The sequence below is a fragment of the Gossypium hirsutum genome, chromosome A10 (assembly GCF_007990345.1).
Source record: "Gossypium hirsutum isolate 1008001.06 chromosome A10, Gossypium_hirsutum_v2.1, whole genome shotgun sequence".
In the NCBI taxonomy this organism is placed as follows: domain Eukaryota; kingdom Viridiplantae; phylum Streptophyta; class Magnoliopsida; order Malvales; family Malvaceae; genus Gossypium; species Gossypium hirsutum.
Window position 1 is genome coordinate 105171626 of NC_053433.1, and position 20031 is coordinate 105191656.

General features: G+C 33.0%; 1 protein-coding gene across 1 annotated transcript; it reads right to left on the reverse strand.

The window, feature by feature from the left end:
* Positions 1–15923: 15923 nt before the first annotated feature.
* Positions 15924–16379, reverse strand: LOC107895424 (uncharacterized). Its single transcript, XM_016820708.1, has one exon. It carries the CDS (start codon positions 16377–16379, stop codon positions 15924–15926), a length of 456 nt encoding a protein of 151 aa, XP_016676197.1.
* Between the last annotated feature and the right edge of the window lie 3652 nt (positions 16380–20031).

The window sequence follows — 20031 nt, forward strand, 5'->3', positions numbered from 1 at the left end:
CATTTAGGACAATTAAAGAACCGGGATTTAGATACATGATGAGAATTGCTAGTCCTAAATTTAAGAATATAAGTAGATATACAGCTGCTAGGGATGTCCTAATGTATTATGCAAAAGAGAGAGATCGTGTTAAAGAAGAGTTGGTTGGTTTAATTTGTCTAACTTCCAATAATTGGAACTCGGACCATACTAATGATGAATATATTTGCATTACTGCACATTGGGTTGACAAAGATTGGAAGCTACAAAAGAGAATCATAAGGTTTAGAGCTTTATCTCCTCCGTATGATGGTTTGAACATAGCGGATGAACTTGTTTTATGTCTATCTCAATGGGGTATAGACAAGAAAATTTTTAGCATCACTTTGGATAATGCTTCTTATAATGATGTTTTAGTTTCTTGTCTTAAAAATCATTTTCGTGCAAACCAAGCTATTTTGTGTGATAGTGCTTTTTTTCAAGTTAGATGTTGTGCACATATATTAAATCTTATAGTTAAAGCTGGTTTGGAACTTTCTGATGATGTTGTTGGTAAGATTCGAAATGGAATTAAGTACACAAAAAAGTCGGGAATTTGTAGGAAAAGATTTTATAATGTGGCCAACAAAAGTTTTCATTTGAATGTGACCAAAAAGTTGCGTCAAGATATGTGTGTGTGTGATGGAATTCTACTTATTTGATGCTTGAATCTTCTCTTTACTATAAAGATGTGCTAGATTATTGAGGCCAACGGGATAAATATTATCAAATATTTTCACTTTCTAACGAGGAGTGGAGAAATGTTGCTATTCTTTGCAAATTTTTGAAAGTCTTTTATGATGTGACTTGTGTTTTTTCTGGCTCAAATTATCCAACGGCTAATCTTTATTTTAGAGGGGTTTGGAAGGTTCACAAGGTCTTGCTTGATATAGTTAAAGGTTCTTATTCATTTTTAACTCCAATGGTTAAGCAAATGCAAGAGAAATTTAATAAATATTGGGCTGAGTATTCGTTGATATTGTCATGTGCTGCAATTTTAGATCATCGTTACAAGTTGAATTATGTGCAGTATTGCTTTACTACAATATATGGTATTCATGCTTCAGATTTTGTTGAAACCATTCTTAGCAATCTTAGACTCTTGTTTGACGAGTATGTTAAGAAATCCAAATCCACGTCTTCCTCTTTGGCTGGGAGTTCTAATGTTTCGGATAAAAATCCTGTTGATTCTAGTTTGGATGAACACAATGTTAATAGTGTTGATTTTAGGAGAGATTTTGATGAGAGTGGTGACTATAAACGGTTTTTAAATGAATCTAGCACTAAGAGTGAAAAGTCACAGTTGGACATTTATTTGGAAGAATCGGAGCTTGAGTTGAATAGTCAAATAGATGTTTTGGATTATTGAAGTAAAAGTTCAGTTCGATATAATGAAGCTTTCATTATTGGCTCGTGATCTTTTGGCAATTCCAATATCGACTGTAGCTTCTGAATCGGCTTTTAACACGGGTAAGAAAGTTATCACACCTTTGAGGAGTTCACTTAAGCCAAAAACGGTTCAAGTCGTTGTTTGCTTGGATGATTGGATGTGAGCTAAGGGATTTTCAATAGATAATTATTATTATTATTCTTGTTTTATTGTTGTAATTTTATATTATTTTTTTATCAATTTGATTATCTAATTATTTATTCTTATTTCATGTTAGAAATTGGTTGCAAGGACGATGAGGATGATGAGGACGATAAGGATGATGTTTCTTCGATTGCTTTTTAGGTTACCTTCTTTTCTAATTGTTGACAATTTAATTTAGCTTACAATTTATAGTTTGTTATAAAATTAAATATGTTGATTGGTTAATGTATAGATATTCTAGTTGGTTGATTATATTTTGCATGTTTTTGGTGTTGTTGGTGATGTTGTTTTCACTGCCGTTGTTTGGTGCTATTTTTGTGCTGTTTTGTTGCTATTTTGTTGCTGTTTTGGTGCTATTTTGGTGTTGTTTTGGTGCTACTTTTTGTGGTGTTTTATTGTTCTTTTGCGACTATTTATTATGTTGTCTATTATCGTTTTTAATATTATTTCGATATTGTAAAATTTTTATTTTATTATTAATTTGGTTATTATTTTAGTTCTAATTTGTTTCAATTTTAATATAACCACTTTTTATTATATTTTCAATTTGTATATTGTTTTAAGAATTTTTTAGTCTCATTTTTTATTTGTTTCTTGTTTTAATATTTGTTTTTTTGTTTTTAAATGTATTTGATTTATTATATTTTCAAAATTTATTTAATGAAATAAGAAAAAGAATTTTAATATGGGCCAAGCCAGGCCGGGCCGGGCTCGGGCCAACCATTTTTGTTTCGAGTCGGGCTTGGACAATTTTTTAGGCTCATATTTCGTGTCGGGCCAGGCCCGGGCCTAAAAAGGGGGCCTAAAATTTTTTATGGGCCCAGCCCATCCCATGCACACATCTAGCGCTAGCTCCCGCTAAAGGGACAACGCCATATGGATCTAGACCCGTATTGAGTAGCTAAGGAAGAGGGGCTAAAGAAGCCTTTTTCCAATTGATGAACGAATGGTTCACGCAGTATGTCCAGACAAATCTGACTACTCAACAACCTCCAACCCCTCCTAATCCCCAATCGATTCCTGTAGCTTCACAAGGTTTGGAACCTTTGCGATTGAACAAGCCACTTGTTGATAAAATTCAAAAGTATGGGGCTGAAGAGTTTAGAGCTACAGTTGATGATGATCCTGAGAGAGCCGAGTTTTGGCTTGAGAATACAATTCAAGTTTTTCATGAACTGTCTTGTACGCCGGCGGAATGTGTTAAAGGTGCCATGTCACTTCTAAGGGATACTGTGTATCAGTGGTGAGATACATTAGTATTAGTGGTGCGGAGAGAAAGAGTCACCTGGGAGTTCTTTTAGATCGAGTTTCGAAAGAAATACATAGGTCAACGGTTTTAGATTAAAAGCAGAAAGAGTTTTTAGAATTGAAACAGTGTCATATGACCGTAACCGAGTCCGAGAGAGAATTTGTGTAGTTGAGCAAATATGCTCGAGAGTATGTTTCTACCGAAGAGATCATGTGTAAGCGGTTTGTTAACAGTTTGAATGAAGACATTAAACTTCTGGTTGGGATTTTAGATTTGAAAGAATTTGTTGCATTAGTTGGCCGAGCTTGTAAAGCCGAAGACTTTAGCTGAGAAAAGAGGGAAGATGATTCAGAGGCTAGAGATTCAAGAAAAAGACCTATGAATAAACCTTATCATTCTTCATCAAAGAAATCCCGAGATTCGTATAATCGATCAAATGCATCAGTGGGATACCGAATAGAGATCGTGGAAATCAACATGTGAGTCATAAAACTCAAGCAACTTCCGTCTCGAGCGTTGGCAGTGTGAAAAATAATAAACGCGAGTGTCAACAGTGTGGGAGACTGCATTTTGGAGAGTGTTGGAATAAGAGTAATAAAGCTTGTTTCAAATATGGCTCGCCAGATCATTTTATTCGAGATTGGCTAGAGTTATCTGAGAAAGATAAATTTCATAATGCAAGACTGAGCAATACGACTGCGAGAGGGAGACCACCGCGAAATACGGGGAATGTGTCTAGTGGCAAAGAAGTGTCATCACCTGATGTTATCACCGGTACATTTTCACTCACAAAATTTGAATAATTTAAATATTTTTTATAAATTTCAATATTTTTAATTTTTATATTTTTCAATTTTAATTAATTACTAATGTGGCATACATGTGATGCTACATCAACATCTACCAACCATGTCATGAAGTTAATAAAAAAGTCTTTTAAATGATTTTAATAATTTTTATAGTTTTAAAGAAAATTAATTTTTACTAAATATATATTTTCTAAATTTTTATATATTTTTAATTTTTAATTAATTGTTGATGTAGCATACATGTAGGTTGTGATGTGAATAATACGCCAACATCCACAAGCCATGTCATGAAGTTAAGGGAAAAGTAATTTTTTTCGTCCATATTTGGATATTTTGAAAAATGATAAAAGTTAAAAGAATTCGAAAACTCAATAAATCCCTTGCCATTGTTGAAAAGATGAGATATTGGTTTCGATTTTGTTTACACCAATCCAAAACTTGGAGTTGCGTTTAAAATTTTCTCTTTTTGCAGCGAAATATATATCAAATTTAGTTCTATCTCGAATAGATCCAATACCATAATTTGTAAAATTCTATAACAATAGAATATAATCAACATATCAACTTACCGTAACAAATACATAAATTAAATTTAAAATTAAAAAGTAATTTCAATAAAAATATTAAACTTACACTAGAATCTCCATGTACTTGTTTTCAACGACTTTGATCATTATTACCAACTGAGATAGATGATCGAGAAAAGATGACTTTGATTCTCATACTCCTTCAAAAGTTGCTTGAATTCTTCACTAATGACAGACCAGTTACCTTAGTAGTCAGTACCCAATTTCCCAAAAAGATGCTGTAGAAAAAACTCAACTTCAAGTATAGCAGCAAATGATAGAATCATACCGTAATCATCCCAATACTTGAAAAATAATAAGCAATTCACCAATAAGAGAATACTCTTATATCGATCACATAAAAGAAATCTGGCAGGTGTGAGGGTGTCCAACACATTTGGCCCGTACATTGCGATTCGCACATAGAAATATACTACGAGTACGCGGACTCATTCTTAGTCGACTTATTAAGAGCGGATCCAATTACTCAAACATTTCTGCTAAAATTCACAGGATTGAATCCCATGATTGTTAAGAACATATTTGGAGGACCGTCATAATTTGCGTTCGTCTTATATTATTCATTCGCACATGCATAATGGTCTACTCCTAATAACAAAACACCTTTTTGGTGGACCCATACAAATGGATCCCTTCATTGTAGAATCTTATTTGTAAAATAGGTTTGACTGACGGATTTCCACTTATAAGATAGTTTTGACAGACTGCCACATACAATAAAATCCTAACGGACTTCCATATAAAAGACAGTCCTTATAGACTTTCACATTTGCAATAATGCTATGGCCATGAACTTTCATTTCACATATACGGCTTAAAGCCTTAGACTCCTAGAGTCTTATACTATCCGTTGAGGGCTTTTATTTACCGGTGTGCACCTTTCTCCGAACAATTCAATCATTAAACTCTATTCCTCATATAATCCGCTTGAACCTCCGCAAAAGCCACAATTATAAATAAAATGCATATGCAATCTCCATGCCGTCCATCCGAGCCTCTGCAAAGCCACATATATAAATGACATGCATGCATTTCACACACCAGCACGGAAGCAATACTACTGCTTAATGCACGACATATTTCATGTTAATCATTTCATCTACTCAACATAGTCAACTTACACCCAGCCATGCAATTGCATATCATTACATAGCATGCATCACGACACATCAACATTAAACCTTAGAGTGATTCATCATTTGTAGAACTTAACACGTACAACATGCAACACGATACTCCAACACTCGGCCATTGGTAGATCACTAAATCACACAAACTTTGCACACGATTCTGAAACAGAAATCATTCATTTAAAACCTGAGTTCTAAATCTCACTTGATAGTTAACGCCAAACCATCTACTAAGCCTTTTCCTTTGCCACTTGAGTCTTCTTATTCATCAAAACAGTCAATCAATTCAGAACTCCAACGAAGACAATGTATCATCATAAAAACTATAATTTATTTGCATGCAGAGACCATTTAAATGGTCATCCATAAACTTACCCAATATCGAATAGAATCAATGGTTTACCTGAAATCCTTAACTTCCTTCCCTTTTCTTAAATCCGTTATATAAAGAGGTTGGAAAGCTTTCTGGATTACAAAATTTCTAGTTTCTAAAACTCAAACTTCAATCTCATCCCTCCATGCATGACGCTCCTTGACCCTTTTTTCTTGCAGAACAAATTAGAGAAAAAGATGAAGAAAGAATAGAAAATGAACGAAAATAATCTCAGAGAATAACGTCTCGCATATATATAGTCCTCTTGTACTTCCTTCACCAACACTAATTCAACAGCCACCTGAAATATCCTTAATCATCATGTCTCCACTAAGAACTTCCTAATTTGAAAGTAACCGAACTAAGGTTGACATCCTTCTATCAACCAGCTCGCCTTTTGCTCTTACTTTCAAAAAAAAAGGTCCGCTTGATTAGGAAACTTCTCAATTCAATACGCAAGTCTCCAATGCAACTTAGGACTTAACAATATCCGGGCGTGTATGGGAAGGCTAGCTTTCAAACTTACGAAAAGTATAGGGACATAGAGGGTATTTCAAACAATATAATAATAAACAATAATATATAATAATTAGTTTATAATGTACTACTATTATATATAACTAGTATTATATTATAGGTTATAATAAAATATATATTATTACATGATATTATAATGTTTAATCATTGATGCATACATATAAACTATTAATTTTAATATATTATACACTAATCATATGATATAACATTATATAATATTGTTGGAGAGCTAACTTTTATATTATGTACTTCTCTACTACTATGGTATGTGATATAGCATTATATAATGAAATAATATATTTATAAAGATTAATATATATAACTATTATTATATTATGTATTATAATAAAATATATATAACATCAATAGTTATGTATAATTTAGTATGTGTAATTATAACTAGCAATACATAAAATATTATAAATAATTAAACAGGGGCCGAAATTAAATTTTAACTGTTACGATAGTAAAAATGCAATTTCACTATTTTAATAGACTAGATCTTTATAATTTTTAAAGAATTACATCAAAATTTTAGGGGAGTCGATGCCCCTGCCAGCCCCTAGCTGCACCCCTGTAATTAAATATCTTAAAAGAATATATTTTTTATTAAATTAGATTTTGAATTGAGAACTTTTTCAAATTGTATTTGAATATTGGATTTAATTTTCTTTGTATTTTGGACTTTAGATTTGGGCTAGTTCATTTTGAGTTTGGTAATAACATTAATTAGAATATCATTTGGATTTGGGTTTACTATAATATATTTGGGTTTTGAAATAAATATTTTAGAATATGAATATTATGTTTACAAATTTAATTTAAAAGATAAAAAGTTATTCAATTGTAAATTGTCAATATAATATAATAATGAAAGATAAAAATATTTTTGTTAATTCATTTAATATAATAGAATAATAAATTTTACATACAATAAGCACTTCAATTATTTTATACAAAAGAACTGTATTAAATATATATTTTACGTTTTTATAAGATAAATTTGAATTGTGTTGTCATTGTAAAAAAGTAAAATAAATTATTACATTCAAAATTAAAATATTTATAACTTACAAAATTTAAAATTATTTGAATTCGTTAAAGCCAGCCCGATTCGATTTGAGCTCGAAAAAATTCAAGTCTAAAAGGGTCTAAGCCTAAAAAAGCTTGAGCCGTAATAGATCCAAACTCGAAAAAAGCCGAATCCTAAATAAACTCAATCTAAACCTACTTGTTTGCTAGCTTTATTTTTCGGAATCCAAAAAACTGGAAAAGGTAACAAAAAGTTATAAACTTAAATGAAAACAACTATGTCTTCATCAGTATTAATGAAATTGGGAAAACGTGTTGAATTTTAATTGTTTTTCAAAAGTTTGATATGATACCAATTAACAAAATTTTCTAGAGATTACAAAACAAGCAATGAAAATGAATGAAAAAAAAATGTTTTGGAATAGTGGTTGAGAGGTCCTAACTTTAATTAAAAGTTAAAATATTATTATCTCAACAATATGTTAGTGAATTAATAAGATTTTTAACGGCAGTAATCAATACCATTAATTTAATTAAAGTGATTAAATAGACAAAAAATTTAAAGTGACTAAAATAGGAACAAAATCATTTTAAATAACTAGCATATAATTTATACAAATTTAAAAGATAATATATATAGGAGAGAATTTTTTTAAAATTACTATTAATTGCGATGAAAGAAAAAGACCTGGGAAATTACATGGAACTGGCATAGTTATCTAGAGAATTAATTAAGCTAATAAACCATGCATAGATATTATAACAGATAAGTGCAAATCAATAGAAATGCATGCACATATACTTTTCTTTTTGTTGAAAATTCTATATAAAGTGTTTTGATTAGTTGAGTCTATCATTGTCAAAAGAAATACTTAGAACTGTTAAGATGGTTGGAAAGGAAAGAGTGACAGCAGCAACTCAATCGACATTGATAAGTCTATCTCGAGTGAATTGTTGTGAAAGTGCAAGGGCAGACGCAAGTCAATACGCTTAACTATTGGATGGGCCAAAACACGCCACTGCGTTTTCTGATGCTTGATTACTGCGAGTGGACTGGTGCTGTTTTCGAATATACGAAGTTCCGTGTAGATGGTTTACGTATAGCATCTACCAAAACTCCCCATGATTTGGGGATGAAAGACGGTGATATCATCGATGCAAATTCCAGCCATTCTGGTGGCTGACGAACGAACTGTTCAAGATGTCTGTCCGTATGTCTATTGATATGTTGTTTTTGTTTCAGTCTTTAATATTTTGGCGTTGTTTAAATCTTCTTGTTTTCCAGTAATTTTAAGCTTGTCTATTTATCTTATGGCAATAAAGCTTAAGTTGGCACTATTTATATGATATGGTAACGTAAAACAGTGACAGGCATTAAACAATTAATCCCATATTCTACACCCCTAATTTTTTATTAGACTTTTGTTTCTGATTTCTGTCATTAAGGACGATTTCAGGAATTTAGGGGAAAAAACAGAAGAGATTATAGAATATTTTTAGAATTATGGAATTAAAATTCGCAAATGATAGATTGAACCCATTTTTAGTAAGATGATTTCACATTATGATTTTTGGTCAAACCAATCCAACCTGTTAGTTTAAATTAAATAATTATTTTAAAAAATTATAAAAATTTAAAAATATATATTAAAAACATAAAATGTGATTTATTCAATTCAAATGAGTTCAAATAGTTTTTCAATCCAGTTCAATTGAATTATATCGATTCAAGAGTTAATTAATTTTTTACTTCTTCAAACCGGAATCTCAGTTGATTTTCGGTCCAATTAATTGACTCATCTGTTTCAATTGCAACAGGATCATGGTTACCATTTTATCAGTGGATTTTATGGTGATGCAAGTTTAAATTTGTAATTTGGCAAGTATTTAGTGTTTTCTTATCAACTTATGGGGTTCTTCAATAGCATCATCTTCCCTTGTCTGATCTTTGCCCACGTCGTATGACAAAAATAGAATCTGGGTTTTGACCAGAGCACTCGTAACCATGTTCGCTTTTGGTTGTCTAGCATCATGTTGGGTGTTGAGCAACCCCCATATAAACAGAAAATCCAGCAAAAAACAATCACAAACACCCATCCCAGGTTTGTGGTAGCAATTTCTTGCTTGCAACTGTTATATACTAAACGGCGTCCACTGGTCTTTGCTTTTTTTCATTTTTAATTACTGGTTTTGATGGTAGAGAGTACAAGGGATAGCTTTCATAGTTATTTTAAGACTATTAGTATAGATATTTATATTTCTCATAACTGTTAAGTATCTCAAGGCTGCAGCTATTTTTAAAATAATAAGACTAAGTTTTAGGGGGATTTATTAGCTTGTTAGTAAGAGGAGGAGTTGTTAGCTTGTTAGTAGCAATTTGAATTTATTTCTTATTGAGGTTGTTACTTGGGACTTGTATATAAGGGCTGCTTTGTTAATCAATTATATTATTCCTTCATTTCATCTTTAGTTCTATACTTCAATTAGTTCTTTGCTAAACCAACAGTGGTATCAAAGCCATTTTTCTTGAGGGACTTGTGAGAAAAGTTTTGTGAGAGTTCTAAGAGAAAATTTGAGAGATACACTTGTGAGGTTTTGCTAAAGGAAAATGGATTCGGGATCGAGTAACCTGTCCATCTTAGCCCCACCTGTGTTTGATGGAGAGAATTATCAAGCATGGGCCGTGAGAATGCAAGCATACATGGAGGGTTGTGATTATTGGGAAGCTGTCGAGGAAGACTATGAGGTGACTCCACTTCCCAATAATCCAACTATGAACCAGATCAAAATGCACAAGGAGAGAACCACCAGGAAGGCTAAGGCAAAGTCTTGTCTTTATGCTTCGGTTTCGCCAGCCATATTCAATAGAATTATGGCTTTTGGATCAACGAAAGAGATATGGGACTACCTCAAAGCTGAGTATCAAGGAGATGAGAGGATTAAGAGCATGAAGGTGTTGAACTTGATCAGAGAATTCGAGAGGCTGCAAATGAAGGAGTCTGAGTCAATCAAAGAATACTCAGACAAGCTTATAGGTATTGCCAACAAGGTAAGAGTTCTTGGGACTGAGCTCTCTGATTCTAGACTGGTGCAAAAGATACTTGTCTCTGTGCCTGAGAAATATGAAGCAACTATTGCCTCTTTTGAGAACACTAAGGACTTGACTCAATTGAGAGTAGTGGAGTTGATCAGTGCTTTACAAGCACAAGAGCAGAGGAGGCTAATGAGGCAGGAAGGAAGCATAGAAAGAAGTATAGAAGGAGCATTAAAGGCTAAGATGTAGCAAGGCGAAAAAGGAGAGGAACGGAAGTGGAATGGGAAGAAGAGTGATTGTAATAGTAGTTCAAAAACTGTCGCAAAAGGTAATAATACTGAAAATTATAATAAGTATTCTTCATGTAAGTATTGTGGAAAACATAATCATCCCCATTTTAGGTGTTGGAGAAGGCCAGATGTGAAATGCAGAATTTGTAACTTGATGGGGCACATTGAGAGGTTTTGCAAGGAATTGAGAAATCAATAGCAGGGTGAAGTACATGTAGTTGAAGAAGAAGAGGATTATTTGTTTGTCGTCTCTTGCTTCTCATCAAGCATTTTATGTGACAGTTGGTTAGTTGATAGTGGTTGTACCAATCACATAACTTATTATGAGAAGCTATTTAAAGACCTTGATAGGTCATTGAAGTCAAAAGTCAGGATAGGAAATGGAGAATACCTAGAAGTTAAGGGAAGAGGCACAGTAGCAATAGAGAGCTGTGCTGGAACTAAGTTGATTTCAGATGTTCTATTTGTACCTAAGATTGATCAAAACTTGTTAAGTAAGGGTCAATTGGTAGAGAAGAGATTCAAGGTGATTTTCGAAAAGGGAATGTGTCTGATCCTTGACTCTAGTGGCAATGAATTATTTAAGATCAAGATGCAGAAAAAGAGTTTCTCATTGAATCCATTTGAGGAGGAGCAAGTGGCATGCAAGTGTCAGGAAGATAATCCTATCGTGCAAGAACAACTGCAAATCAAGTGTTTTGAGAATGAGGAGTTGCATGCAAAGGTAACTCTCTTGGAGCAGCAGGTGACATCTCTCTTTGATAAACTATCATCTTTTGCACATGAAATATCTAAAGAACATGCTGAGGAGCCACAGAAAAAGAATCTATCTCAGGAGATCAAGAGTAATGTTCAACTTTTAGAAGAGAATAGTAGGTTATGTTTCCAAAATCAAAAGCCGACTGAAGAAGTTTCATATGTGAAAGAATTGACATCTGTAGATGTTGTTGAGTTTAAGAATTTAGTTGGTAAGATGATTAAGCTTTCAATGCAAAATACAAAATTGAAAAAGGAATTATTAGCTGCGAGAAGATTGGTTAATCAAACTATAAATCGTATTAATCGCAAGTATAGTGACAACACAAGATCTTGGAAGAAGGGAAAGCACTCTGGCCACTCTCATGACTTTTCTAGAGCAACTTGTGATGATTTTGAATTATGGAATTTTGATTTAGATGGCATTGCATGCTAGGAAACAATTAGAGGCAACTCTTGAAGCTACACTAGTTGACAAGGAATTTATAGAAGGCGAATATTGAAGACACTAGTTTTCAAAGATCAGATGACGAATATTTTACTACATTTTTCATACTAGTCATTTTGAGTTTCTTAAGAATAAATTTGGTGTCTGCAGCACTTGAGTTAGGAGGAGAATGTTAGTATCTCAAGGCTGTAGCTATTTTTAAAATAATAAGACTAAGTCTTAGGGGGATTTGTTAGCTTGTTAGTAGGAAGAGGAGTTGTTAGCTTGTTAGTAGCAATTTGAATTTATTTATTGTTGAGGTTGTTACTTGGGACTTGTATATAAGGGCTGCTTTGTTAATCAATTATATTATCCCTTCATTTCATCTTTAGTTCTATACTTCAATTAGTTCTTTGTTAAACCAACAATAACCTCCGGTGTTATAAACAGGAACATGATCAGCAGCAATGTCAATATCCCAGTGAGGACTGGGAAGCATCCCTTCAGCTATATTGGCAAGAACATTAGACACATCAAAGATCATATCCTCGTCGACAAATTCATAAGCTATCGTGGGTTTCTCGGGCACTACCCGACTGATATTACCATGTCTGTCATTATCTTCATTCCCAAATAAAGCATCGTTTGCAGCAACTAAAGCAGCTGTAACAGAGGTAGCGGCTGCCTGGATATCCCTAAGGGAGTTGGAGTTCTAAATTTCTAAAAGTAAAATTATAATTTACAACATATTTTAATCTTTAGATAGTGTCTGAAAAGCAACTTAGCAACTGGATTTTTATTCACTAAATATGTTTGTATATTTACCCAAAGAAAACAGTGATCTGCTACAAAGGAAAACTAAGATATTTAACTACATACAAGAAGTCAATCTATAATATCCCAATACATACAAAGTCTGTCATTTACCCCTCTTATTCTATTTATACTTTTCCCTAGTAAACTAACTTTCACTATAGCTTTAATATTTTGTACAATATCCTTTTTTGTAGACTACAACTGTTGGAAAAATTCTCTTCTTTCTTTCCAAATAATATGAATGTGTGAATTCCAAGCAAGCTTCAAAATGATGGTAAGAAAGGACTTTCCTTTCAACCTAGCAACAGCCCAATGGAGCTCTAAATGCCATCGCATTATTCTTCCATGAAATTAACACAACCTCAAAATTTCTTCCCATATTTTCCTTGAAATAATAAAGAAGAGTTGATCCTTGCTTTCTTGCACCCTCCCACAAAGAGAACAATTCCCATCAATATTCATATCATAAAAAAGTGTCTTGTTATATGTTCAATATAACCATCCAAGAAATAACAGAGTGTCTTGGTATATGAAATTTGTGCTAAACAAGCCTATCCCAATGCACCTTTTCCTTTTTACTAACTTCTTGCCAATTTTGTGAAACAGAATATCAATTAGATGTCTCAATACTATAATAGCAACACTTCTCATCTTCAAAATTTTCCTCCATGTCCAGCTGCAACCTACTCTAATCTATACTTGCCAAAAAGAGCAATCCTCAATGACTAAGCGTAAAGCCCGCTATCCATAGTGATCCCTACTTGATTAGAATGACCTTAATATGCTGAATCTATTGGAGTTTTTGAGCAAAGCAAGAATAGAGAACTTAAGAGCACTTGAATGAAAAACAAATTTTCATTACAGATAACAAAGCATTACATGTTTTTATAGTCAATCAACTTATTAAACATAACTACTACCACTAATCAGCCTTTGAAACTTGAAAAACATAACTTGTACACAAGTATCAGCTAACTAATCAATCTAATCAGCACCTAAACACATAAAAAATCTTACCAAATGAGACTGGTTTTATCCAAAACATACTAAAAAAATAAACACGCACTTATCACTGGTAGCGTGTACCAAAACATTTTCATGCTATCTGCAGATACAGTCTGCATGTTTTCAATCTGTTAGCCTTCTCGCATATAGCCTATTCACATGACGGCTCACATGTTCACATGATGGTTTACATAATAACAGTCTACAAGGCAATTCACCATATGACTATCCACCAAGTGATTAGCATTTTGAAAGTTCACATGACAACTTGCAGCATTGTTGTCCGCAGGACTGCTTGTATCTTGCATGTTCGTCATAAGTGTGAGCTATTTGAGATAGCTCGTAGCTTGTCATTTGCTGACACTTCATGCGGTCAGCTCTCACGAAGCCAACTTGCTGTTTACAGTTTGCAAATCTCAATTCATTGTTCATAGCTTACATGTCTTTCTTGCATGCAGTTCATAGTTTATTGTTCACACTGTTGCATGGTTGGCCTATTTTCAACACTCCTCCCTGGCCTCCATGCTGCTGACTCCAATCATCTCTCTCAAGCATCCGAACCTGACCTTTCCAAGAGGCTTGGTCAACATCTATTTTAAAAATTGCAAGCTCCAATACTCTAAGTCACATATGTGATAAGCTTTAACAATAAACCTAATGCCTTTAACAAGAAGGTCATAAAAGCCTTCATTTTCAACTCGTCATACACTTTAGTCATATTCTTAACCAAGTCTGACTTACACACATGACTAAAGGACTTATAGTTCACATGTCCTAGTCTTTTATGCCAAATATGTGATTCATCCACTGAACTTGTATAGGCTTTCAAGGCCACAAAGTTTCAATCCAGCATAAACCTTCTATCATTCATTTACAGTATCATAACTTCCTGTCCCAATGAATCAAATATAGTGTAACCACTATTTTTAAAATTAATAGAGTATTTATTCTCAAGAAATTAACCAATGTTAAAGAGATTATGATCTATTTCAGGAACTAAAAGCACATTTGAAATTACTTTAGTACTTGTTGGAGTATTGATTAGCACATCACTTTTTCTCTTAATCTCAATAAACTGGTCATTTCCAATTCTCACTTTTAAAATGTAGCTTCCGTCAGTCTGCTTGAAGATGCTTTCATTTGAACTCATGTGGTTTGTGCAGTCACTGTCAATCAACCAACTCTTGTTGACTTTGTTGCTTGAAACAAAACAAGAAGTAGTGAACAAATGCTCTTCTTGAGCTTGACTTTCATCAGCAATCTAAACTTGAATATTGTTATACCATTGCATCTACCATTTGTTTTTGCAAACTTTCTCCATGACTTGTTGGTGCTTGGGGATAAAAATAAACTTATGAGAAGTTAACGAAGACTTTAAGGTATATATCAAGGTCACTTTCTTTAAGGTTCTTTTTTCCCCCACCTATATTATAGTGTGTAAAAGAGTTACTGGCAAATTAACCTCGATGATACAAAAAAGCCTGCTGACAGTTTACATTTTGCACTAACGGAAACAATCCACTAAGCACTAAGTGGAGTATAGCAAAGATATCAATTTCTATAAAGAATTTCTACAACAATTCTTTATAAAATAATCTAAGAATATAAAAGATGATGGGAGAATAGAAAGAAAATTTTGATGTGTTTTTCTTGTGTGTCTTGCAAATGAAATTTCACTCCAATTTATAGGAGGTCTTCTGTCTCTTCATATGGATATAATTACCCAAATGGATAGTCATATCTTTAACCATAAACATAATTATTCAATAGATATCTACTTGAATAATTATGACCCTTTATTATTAATTAAGTGACATAACTTTTGGTAACTTATAACTTTTCATTTGCAACTATTGGAACACTATATATTTTGAAAATGTTCCAACATGACTAAATTGTTTACAGCTTCTACATTGAATATCTAGCCTAAACCAGCAATACCTCTCTAGGTGATTTATCTTCTTGTAATAATAGCATGATGGATTTTTCTCCTTGCCACCATCTCTCCAACTCTTCTCTTTTTTGTCTGTCCAAGTTTTCTTTCCTACAGTGCTTAAGGAGCTCGAGCCTTCTCTGTTTCTAGCATGAAACGCTCCCTCTGCGTGCCCCTCTTGTCTGCTTGCTCTTCTTTGCTCTTGAGCATACAGAGCATCGATCAACTCTGGTAGAGAGATAGGTCCCTCGAATCTTCAAGAGAGGAATTTTTTTACTCATACCTCTTTGGAAATATGATTATGACCTTCTCAACCACCCTACTATCACTGAACTAGTCTTCAAGCAGTCTAATGCTATTGACCATTGCCATGATTCTATTTGTAAAATGCTTCACTGTTTCAACCTCCCTTATCTTCAAATTCTCAAGATCTCTCCTGAGATTAATAAGTTGTTGTTGTCTAGTTTTTTCTAAGCATTGAAACTCATCTTTTAGCTTATCCCAAGTTTCTTTTGGAGTCTCATAGGTCATGACCCTGGTTAATTTCACATCCGAAACACCACTTTGCAGGCACGACATGATATTGTACTTCTTAGCACGATTATCACTATGTTGCCTGATTTGTGCTATGGTAGGATTAGCCCTCAATGGTGGTGGCTCAATATCAACATTCACTATCTCCCACAAGTCAAAAGCTTGAAGGTAGGTCTTCATCTTTACTACCCAAATGTGGTAGTTTTCACCGTTGAAAACAAGTAGTGGATGAGGTGAAAAACTAGCTGAAGACATTTTTATAGAAATAACAAGGAAAAATGATCCTCAAATATCAATGGCTCTATATACCAATTGTTAGAGTTTTTGAGCAAAGGAAGAACATTGAACTTAAGAGTACTTGAATGAAAAACAAATTTTCATTATAGATAACAATGCATTACATGTTTTTATAGTCAATCAACTTACCAAACACAATTACTATCACTAATCAGCTTTTGAAACTTGAAAAATGTAACTTGTACACAAGTATAAGCAGATTAATCAATTTAATCAGCACCTAAACGCATCAATCTTACCAAATAAGATTGGTTTTATCTAAAACACACTAAAAAAATACACACACTCATCACTGGTAGCGTGTACTAAAATATTTTTATGCCTCGCAGATACAGTCAGCATGTCTTCAATCCGACAGCCTTCTCGCATATAAGCTGTTTGCATGACGGTTCACTTGGTCACATGATGGTTCTCATAATAACATTCAAGAAGGAAGTTCTCCATATGACTGTGTGCCAAGTAATTCGCATTTGGACAGTTCATATCACAGCTTGCAACATTGATGTCAACAAGACTACTTGTATCTTGCCTATTCGCCATAAGTGTGAGTTGTTTGAAACAGCTCACAATTTTTCATTTACTGGTACTTCGCATGGCCAACTTACTATTTACAGTTCATAGATCTCAATTCATGGTTCACAGCTTGCATGTCTTTCCTGCATGCAACTCATAGTTTATTATTTGCACTGCTGCATGGTTAGCCAATTTTCAACATAATCAAACAATCTTGATTCCAAGAGTTAAATCTTTCAAACTTTTAGTCTTCCATTAGATTTATGGAAACAAATATATTTCCACCTCTAGCACTTTTCACTGGTTCATTGCATCCTTTCCAAAAAATTTTGGAGCAAAGTTGGTTGATCCCTTGAAGAACAACTTTTGGAAAAATAAGTTGTCAACACCAATAATTTTACAAGTTAAAGATCACAGAATGGATAAGTTGTGCTTTCCCTACATAGGATAAATATTTTGCTGCCCAGCTTTGTAATCTTGCAGTAATCTTCCCAATCAATAGAGCACAATCTCGAAAAGTAAATCTTCTGGTAACAAGAGGGACCCCAAGATATCTAACGGGTAACTTTCCAAAAGTAATTCCTATCTCAACTTGAATTCTTTTCAATTCCTCATTAAGGGCACCTGTAGAAAAAAATAACTTTTTATTGGGTTAAGCTTCAAACTAGAGAACTCAAGAATTTGTGCAACACACTCCAAATTCCCAAAATAGAATCCAAGTTACCCTTAGATAACAAATCATCTGTAAAATACAAATGAGTTAATCTTATCGTATGGAACTTGGGATGGAATTTAAAAAGTCCATAAGTAGTTGCAACATCAAGAAGATTGGAGAGAATATTCATGGAAAGCACGAAAAGATAGGAGGAAAGTAGTTCCCCTTGTTTTAGACCTTTGGCACCTTTAAAGTACCCTACAAGTCCCCTGTTTAAAGAGATCGATATTCTAGGTGCTGTAATACAAATTATGATCCAATTGAGCATTTTTTCAAGCATCTATAAGGCAACAAGAACATTAAGAATAAACTTCTAGTTGAAGGAGTCAAAAGCTTTCTATAAATCAATTTTGAGGGCACATCGAGGTGAAAGAGTAGACCTTTCATAACCTTTCACTAACTCCTGAACCATAAAAGTATTGTTTATTATGTTTCTTCCCATCACAAAAGCACTTTGGCTTCTTATGATTACCTTAGGTATAAACATTGTTAACCTCTTAACAAGAATTCGAGTTATGCATTTGTTTATCACATTACACCATAATATTGGTCAAAAATCTTTTAAATGAGTAGGATTATAAACTTTCAATACCAACACAATAGCAATGGCATTAAAAGTTAGAATAAGCTTTGAGAATTAAAAGAAATAAAGAACTGCTTGAATCAAATCTGTACCAACAATATCCCTGTTGGGGATCGACTCGATTAAGCAATGAACAAGTAAAAAATAGCGGAAGAAATTGAGAAATTGATCACACAAATTTAACATGGAAAAATCACTCCAAAAAGGATAAAAAACCATGAGCAAATATAATTTTACTATAATGGCAAAATAATAAATAGTACAAAAGATAGAGATAAAAACTAAACCCAAGAATAAAGAATCCTCAAAATGTAAACACAAAATTCTCTAAAAGTATTATGAGTTCTAATATTTTAATGGGTGTATTTTCTAAGGTTATAAAAGAGCCTATTTATAGGCTAAATTCATAGGTCAAATAATAATAAAATAATCTAGACTAATTAGAGTTCGACTAAAATAAATAAATAGAGTTTAACTGGGAGATTACCTCTCAAATTTGACTAAAATATGAGTCATACTCAACAATTCCGCACAGCCTTGAAAAAACAAGAAGTATGGCTATCAGGTCTAGAAGCTTTCTTTCCTTTCTATTCAAATATTAATCCTTAATTTCTTCTTTAGTGACCTGTCTTTGTAACTTAGCCTTTACCATTTCAGAAAAAAAACAATTAATAAGTTCATTCAACAACCCAGTAGAACAACCAATAACATCAAAATTTGGAAAGCTAAAAAAGCCTTTATAAAACTTAATAGCCTCAACTTCTATCTCCTTAAAAGAGTTTAAACTTTTCCCCTTATTATCCTTCAAACTTCTAATAGATTGCATATGTTTTGTTTAGTTGCTACCATAGTATGAAAATATTTAATATTTTGATCACCTTCTTGCTCTCATCTAACCCTTAATTTTTGTCTACATCCTACGAGGCTCTCCAAATGTCCTTATTACTGACATGTTACCTCCACTAGGTCCTTAGATGACTAAAACGTGTCCCACTAATTGATATATTTACATTAGCAACGATACAAAAATAGGGGTGGGAAGCTTATTAGTGGGAAGGTCGACCTAATAAGGTTTTCGCCATAACTAAGAACTCACCATCTGCGAAATGGAACTCTGCAATTTTGGCGAGGTTCTACGAAGTACTTCACCACGAAGTTACCAACCTTAACCTTTCCAAGTCTCACAACTTAGGCGGTCTTCACCAGCATGATCTCGCAAACCGAACTGACTCGCCAAACCAAGGTGTGACACAACCCGATGTTGTCTTTAGCTACCTATGTAAATTTGATAATAGAAATAATATTAGTTTCATACAAGCACATGAAAAACATACCAATTTAACATAATTTGTACTTTACTCATTTTAGCCTCTACATTTGAAGTGCTCACATCTTTCGTTATTTAGCATCTTATCAAAATCCAATTTTATATTCTTTCTTCAAGGACCACAAGCTTTCAATCTATAACATAATTTTTTAATAGCTTTCAATTTATTCAATTTAGTCTCTAATATAAAAAGTTAAATATATAACTAAACCTTTAAATCTAAGCTCATTCAATATCTTTTAATACAATCTTAATAAAACCTAAATTTAATAATTAAAATCCAACCCTTTTCAAGTTCAAATTCAAATTCATCAAACCTTTATAATGGTAACTTAACACACGCTTGATAATTTCAAAATTTAAGTTATGAGCTAACTTAATTAAACTTAATTAATTACAATTCTATAAAAAAAAATAAAAATTAGCCTTTGATACGTTAGTCCAATGAAAAAACAATCAAGGTTTTCTTTTT